The 7,321-nt window shown below is 45.0% G+C and overlaps 1 protein-coding gene across 2 annotated transcripts; it reads left to right on the top strand.

Annotated features, from left to right (window-relative positions):
• Window positions 1-4,377: 4,377 nt before the first annotated feature.
• Window positions 4,378-6,198, top strand: LOC120818878 (dickkopf-related protein 3). Of its 2 annotated transcripts, XM_040175746.2 has the most exons (4): window positions 4,378-4,697; window positions 4,802-4,976; window positions 5,091-5,292; window positions 5,853-6,198. In XM_040175746.2, the coding sequence occupies exons 1-4, from the start codon at window positions 4,545-4,547 to the stop codon at window positions 5,911-5,913; spliced, it is 591 nt and encodes a 196-aa protein (XP_040031680.2). In that variant the 5' UTR covers window positions 4,378-4,544; the 3' UTR covers window positions 5,914-6,198. The 2 variants fall into 2 exon arrangements, with proteins under 2 accessions (XP_040031680.2, XP_040031681.2); XM_040175747.2 differs by lacking the exon at window positions 5,853-6,198 and having other exon boundaries at window positions 4,401-4,697; window positions 5,091-5,296.
• The last annotated feature ends 1,123 nt before the right edge of the window (window positions 6,199-7,321 follow it).

Below are 7,321 nucleotides of genomic sequence, written 5' to 3'. Positions count from 1 at the left end.
TCCACCCCAGATATAGTCCAGACTGGGAGTTCCCCCCCAGGGTGAAAAGAAAGTATGATGTTCAGATCCTGTGTTCTTGACAAGTTGATTTCTTCCTTTACGGTGATTTTAAAATCCCCATAATGGGGAATGGCCTATTTGCGAATATCGGCCACCAGTGACTCTCGCTCCGGTTTCTCATCCAGCCCTTGTTTATTTCATTTATTTTAAAACCTGGCGTGAGGAAGGCGCGTGGCTGTTTCCCATTAGAGAGGAAGACTCACTCATCTGCCCTGTTCCAATTGAAAACAGCTTTGGAGGAACATTATTTAAACCTTACCAGAAATGCTGCCCGTGACGACAGGTTGGACTTGTTTGCAGAATGTGACGATGAGGTAAGTGTATTTATTCTGCCCACGGACCCGAAACAAGGATCCCATTTTATTGCTAATAATTTTCTCCACTATGTCGAAATGCGTGTTCGAAGGATTACTGTCACCGTGTTTGGGGTTGGTTGGGAGTCAGCGAGCACTGTTGGGAACTGACGGGCCAGTAGGTGTTGTGGGTTCCCGGTGAATGTTTTGGGGCGAGGAACGCCGAGTATTCGTCCACGTTCAAAAACATCTGACCTAAGAGCCGTGTGGAAACACTTGCCCTTTACTTTTTTTATCCAGTTTTCTTCCCTAAAAGAGAGAAACTGACTGTTCTTTCCAAAAGCAGCAAAGACCAACTTGCAAAGAACCAGACAGGTGTCATAAACTTTACCTCAGCTAACAAGGTCAAACCTAACCGACAATCACCCTCTCACAAGATACACGGTTAGAAATGCATGATTGCTTTTTGACGACGGTGGAGGTAAATGTCCTGTTTGGAATTTAAGATTCAATGTGTGGTGGGAGAGCTTTATTTTTGTAGCATTTACTGGCGGCATTTCCACCCTCGCGTCGCTTCACGAGGAGCGATCTCGGGCCTGTGACCTGGAGGCAGACCTTGTGTAATGTCTCCCAAAGGCCTGTCACCTCGTTAAACATGTGACTTCAATTTAGATTTAAGTGCGGAAGTGAACACCGTGTGCTTGAACTTGGACATTCCCATTGCCAGTAAACTCCGTCGGCTCGCGCCAACAAAGCAGCCAGGAAATACTGTATTGCTGTCACTTTTTCGTCTTCAGCAAGAAAAATGTACAGAAATATGTTGTTTTTTTTGCAATTGGATTGCATCATGCATCTCATTTTAAACATGCTCACACAGCTGGATTGTAGTCGGCTCCTCACTCTGTACAGAGGCAACCGAAGGAAGCAATACAGCAGCTCACAGGAGCTCATGGGAACGCACATGTTGACAAATTAGAGGCCGACGTTGTGCAAAAAGTCGCTGAAGTGCATCTCAGCAGTGAGGAAATCTCAAAAGAAACAAACCCAAGCTAATTTTATTTTTATTGTCGGCGGGCCCAAACTAAAGACTTTTTCTTTGTCAGTCACATGCTGTTAGAACCGACCCCTGAGAATGGGAACAGAAGCCCGACTTGACTTAACACAAAAAAATACATTATGAAAACATGGCGCTCCCCCCTCCCTCAACAATGAATCCTCATTAAAGGGTCCTCGCGGCAGCTCAAGTCATTCCTCAATTCGCTTTTTCCTTCAAAAGTTCACACGTGTCAATTCTAGCTTTTTTTGAATCTCTTGAAGCCGGTGCTTGCTCGTCTTCTCGTCCTCTGGATACGCTCGTCCGTCCGTTCCTGCACCGGACATGCATTGTTGGTCGTGGGGAGGCAGACTCCTCGTGCCCTCCTCCATTCAGAGCTTCCCGGTGGGGGGGCCGAGGTCCATTACAATGGACAAGCATCACCCTGCCCGTTGTTTTTGTCAGCTTCTAATTGTAAGGCCCACAGCAATGTTGATTGTGGCATTCATTACGAACGTCATTAACAGAGCCATTAACATGGGGGGAGTTGGGGGAGGTGGGGGGCATGTTAAGTTGTTTTTGGAGACCACTATCTGCTTTTGGCATTGGGTAAATAAAAGGGGGGATAGCTGGCTGTGAGTACGAATGTAGAACACGAGTACGTGTTTGGAGGAGAGGACACGGGAGGGAGGGGGGGGCTTGTGATTCTCGTCTTAAAACACATTGCTGGGAATCTCTGGAGGAAAAAAGAGCCACGTGGAGAACTTTCCATTTTCTGTTGAACGGAATATTTTCAGTTTGATTGACGATTAATCAAACCTGAAATGTGGAAATCTTTGACCAAGACACGATAAGTTGACAAATGCATTTTCCCCCCAATATTTTTAAATCATTATATTAATACACCCTTCACAGTCCAACAGCTCAATGTGCATGAATCAGAATCATAAAACTGCTGCTTGGTCCACATCAGCACAATCTGATACCTATTTCCATAATGCCAATTGACCCAGTTGCCACTATTGTTCCTGCTAATTGACCCCCAATTACGTCATTAGTCTGCGTCAGCTTGTTCAGATAAGGACTTAACTACCTGGAGCTGAGATAAGTGCGGTATCTACGCTACCAATCTGTGGTGTAAATTACTGGCAATTACCGTGGCATCTACTGTAAGTCGGAGCCCCGATACTGAATGCTAATGAAACACTGAATGCTAATGTTAAGTAAAGGTCAAACACATAAGTTATGGTTACTGGCAAAACAGTCCTTCTACACAGAGTCTTATTGGGAGGGATCATCACCTCAGACTTTTCCCAAAGCAAAAGACTCCTCCGGCGCGATCGTCATTATTGGAGGAAGACCATTGAGCGAGTTACTGGTTCTACTGGTGTAGAGGCTCGGGATCCTGTGAACATGTTATGAAATGCTTCCATTTCAATCAAATGTGCAGATGAGACTTTAAAAGCATTTAGTTGAAAGCAAAAAAAGCCTGTCATAGCTTAATCTCAAGAATACATGAAGTAAAAATAACCCACAAACTATAATACACACAATGCAGTATAGAAGTGTCTTGAATACACCCTTTAATGGTATATTACGTATACATTAAGTACGTTTCATCCCATTAACTATTCGGCTTTGTATAAGTTTGCCATGAAGGGAAAAACGCACAACACTGGCTAATCATCCTGCAAAAAACACATTTGAGCAAACTCACATTCCTGGCCGATTACTTCTGAACTGAAATCCCAAAGAACGCTTTGTGTCCCTCATGTGAAGCCAGAAAGAAGATGTGCATCTTCTCAATGTTGTTGCTAAATACTTAAAACAGACTCCTCTTTATTGAGTGTCTCAGAGCGGGGGTCCGGTCCTGGCGGGCCAATGATTCTCACACTGACACATATTTGGTTGTGCCTCCAGCCCTCCAGACCAAAGACATTTGAAATATCCTATTTTGGCAGGAAGAGTTTAAGAGGAGTCCTGGTCTCTGGTAGATTCTATTTCATTCTCTTCTAGAAGAAACTGTTATTGAACATCTTATTACGAGATGCCCATGGATCCTTTTTCGGCGTGAAATAATTAAACAGGACATTTATTACATAATACTTGCAAGTAGGAGACTCATTTGAATTGGTCAGGCCGTCGTGATTTGTCTCCGTTCTTCTCGCGGTTGCCTCGCTCTTCTCAGGTAGAAGCACAGCTGTGAATGACATCATAAATGACACTTGTTGTGAGGAAAGAAGCTGGTGAGAGGATGTGAGAGGAGGAAGAAGCTCACACGCAGTTTGGAGGGAACCCATCGCAAAAGTTAGTTGCAGTGAATAATTTTTTAACGAGTAAAAAGAAACTTACAAAAGTGAACAAATCTGTTTGTCCCCCTCGAGTGACTTGTGTCCCCTGTCTCCCCCCCCCCCCCCCCCACTCGCTCCCCTTCTCCCCCAGAGAACTAATGGCTGATGGTAATTACATTTAATGAGATCATGGGGTCGTCTGCGGGGTGCACTTCTGCAAATTGCTCTCAGCGTGGGGCCTGAAGTGGGATAGGGTAGGGGGCAACGGGGCAGTGGAGGTCGGCCCAGTGTTTGCCCAGTGTTTGGGAGAGGGGGTAGATGGGGGGGGCACAGTGGCTTTACCTGTCACTCAGCGAGCAGTGAAACATGTCGCACAATTGTCTCCCATTGTCCTCCTCGTTTGTTTGTCTGGCAGAGACAACCACATAGAGGTGGTGTTCTTCTTGGCTCCATTGTGTGAAGCGGCTGTCAGCCCGTCACGTCCATCAACCCCCCCCCCACCAACCTTCCCCCAGCTGCCCCCCCCCCTCTCTTTCCCCCCGCTCTACGACTGGTCATTTCGCCAAAATATTTTCTGGCTGCAGGCAATTTAGTTAATCCATTAACAACTAATTGTCTCCTCCTACTCTGTTGTTTGGACAAACAGCCTGTCTGGGGGTGGGAGGTGGGGGTTTAGGGTTGGGGGGGGGCCAAGACTTGACCTATAAAAGTCACACAGGAAGAGGAGGCAGCCACTGCACGAGCCCCTGTAGTCTCAACCCTCCACTCATTTACTGGGACTTTAAAGCTGTGGATCTTTATTTGGATGACTGCGAGTCACCGTTTCTCCAGTTAATCGTCTTTTTTTTTGTGGGGGTGGGGACGGAAATGTTTTTCAACCTGTGGACGCTCTGCCTTTGTCTCTGCTTCTACTTGGCCGAGGCTCGCATATGGGCCTGGATGCTCAACATGCCTCACAGCCCTCCCAAAGCTGGAGGCAGGACCCTCAGGGAAAGCTCCCCTGCAGCCAAAGCCGCCGCGGTGAGTCACTCGGGCACTAAGCGGGCTCGTGACGCTTCTCTTCTCCTCACATCGTGTTTTGTTTTACATCAGTTTCAACATCCCCCTTGTCGCTTTCTCCCCAGGCCGCGTGCGACCACGACCGGGCCTGTGGACGGGGTTTCTCCTGCGATCGGCACTTTGGCCTCTGCGTTCCCCTGCGAGGGGAGGGCCTCTACTGCCGGAGGGACGCCCAGTGCGTCCGCGGACTCAGCTGCATGTTCGGCAAGTGTCACCGCAGCATCCCCAACGGACAAGAAGGTGAGAGGGCACCTTGAAACCCCCCCCCCTTTCCAACAAAAAAAATAACCCCAACCAGGGAGTCGCCATCCCGCCGGACCTTGGATGACCACTGTGTGTCTTCCTTCCATCCAGGTGCCAGGTGTAAAGTGGACAGGGACTGCGGGGCCTCCATGTGCTGCGCGCGGCACCACGGCGAGCAGGTGTGCAAGACGCGTCTGGTCCGCGGCGAGAGCTGCTTCGTCCCCGACGGCGGCCTGGCCTTCAGCATAAACCAGATCTGCCCGTGCGACGAGGGGCTTCTGTGTCGAGAAAGGGCAGCGTCACGCCGGAGAGAGTGAGTGGAGCAAATTCAAGTTTTCCTCTTTAAAATGATTGATTCAAAAATACCCGCAGTTTGTATCGGCTCAGTGATGGTTTGAGGGATTTTAAATCACAATATCAAGTGATGCTGCTCTTTTTGTGGCCCAAATCCAGACTAATATATATTAGTGTAGAATATATTCAGACTTAAAACCTCTTGACTTTTGTGTGTCTGCTCTCGATGTGCACTATTGTCCCACAGTGAAACCGAGCAGCTACTCACAGCTGGAGAACATTAAAATAAATTTGGCATATTGGTGAAACACCTCCAGATTCTGCTCAGAAAGCCCGAAACATGTTGCTATTACATTCTCGGAGAAACATTTGTTGAATTTTATTCAGCAGTGACATTCCAACCTTTGACTGCACCGCCTCCCAGTTGGACACGTGTTTTGACTAATCTATGCTAATGGGCCTCATAGTGATCATTCTCCTGTTAGGTCAAACTAAACCAATAGATGGAGATGCTTTAAAATGCAATGTATTTGATAAGTCGTCTACACATGTTCTTACCTCAGTTTCTTTGCCTTTCAGGACAGATTTTGTTTACCAACCAGAACGAACAAGTTGGACGTGCCAAGTGCCCAAATCTTGAGGCCAGCCTCCACATTCAAGCTATTTATTATGTAAATATGTTGCATATGATTGTATATTTTGTATGAATCTCCAAATATGTTGTAATGGTACATTTTATTATTCGAGTCTCACAACAAAGACGTTTCTTTTTCATGTTCATTTTGTTTATTTTGACAAAAGCACTACTGTTTGTAGCTCAACGCCATGCAGCGTCTCCCTTGTGCATTTAAGTGATCTTTGATTATGTCTGTGAATGTATGTTCCCTTTTGATTTATGGAAATAAAATACCCCTCCTAAGAAGAAGCACTGCAAATACTCAATAATTACACACAAGCAAAATATATAATAAGAAAAAAAAGTTTTGCTGCACTCTTGTGGGGAACACCTGTAAAGGGATCGTTTTAATTTGTTCCTGATAACTAAATCGACCATTAAGGTTTGATATAGACTTAGCTAAAAAGAAGAAGCCCAAAAATATATTTTTTTTAGATACGTTGGTTTTTTATCAAATTGTGATTCTGAAGTAGCTTAATTACAATAAAAAATGCCCTTTTTCTACTTATGCTGCTTTAATGAAGAAGCAACAACAAACCATTTACAGACACCTTTTAAGTTTAAATATGAGAAAACGTTTCACCATAAAAAGGCTTTGGAGCTCTGAGGACTCTTGAGATCACGGTCACGTAACCAGGTGGAGCCTTGTCCCCCCCATCCCCAATTGTTAGCATGGCCAGATGCTGTAACGCTAGCTGTCTGCTGACCCGTTCTCAGATCGGTATCTTCCTCACAAATTACCCTGCCGCTCCATTCAAATGCTAATCGTCTGCAGTTTGCAGTCTTCTACTGCTGGATGAATTGTTCCGTGAAGGACGTTAGTGTTTAACCTCTGTGCTATCGTTTTACAGCTCTCATCATTTAGTCTTTGCAAGACGGTATTTTCAATGGAAGTGCATGTTACAACAATTTATTTATATATGTAATGTATATATATATATATATATATATATATATATATATACAATGTACACTGAGGCATATCTGGCTTTTCTCAGTTAGCATTTCCCTTTTTTTGGAAGTGGAAATAATATAAAATATTATAAAATATAAAATAAAACAGAAGTTGAAAAGGCTTCAGAAATCATCCATATTAACAATTAAATATGTAAACAGGCAAAAGAGGCAATATCTAATCCCATGAGAGTGTGAAAAACTATATATTACTGAATGCTGCGAAAACACAAGCTTATCATCTCCAGGCCACTAGTTACTAGTGAGCGCCGAGTCTTATCTGAGCTGCCATCACTTCTTTTAAGGTGCCCATACATGTCTGCTTGTACCATTTAGCTTTAGATGGTATTCTGTTTCATTTCGCCCTCTTGGACAAAAAGAAGTATCATGGCCGTCTGGTCTCCAGCGGGGGATATAT

The sequence above is a fragment of the Gasterosteus aculeatus genome, chromosome 5 (genome assembly GCF_964276395.1).
Source record: "Gasterosteus aculeatus chromosome 5, fGasAcu3.hap1.1, whole genome shotgun sequence".
NCBI classification, from domain to species: Eukaryota; Metazoa; Chordata; class Actinopteri; order Perciformes; family Gasterosteidae; genus Gasterosteus; species Gasterosteus aculeatus.
This window is presented reverse-complemented; position numbering and strand designations above follow the sequence as displayed.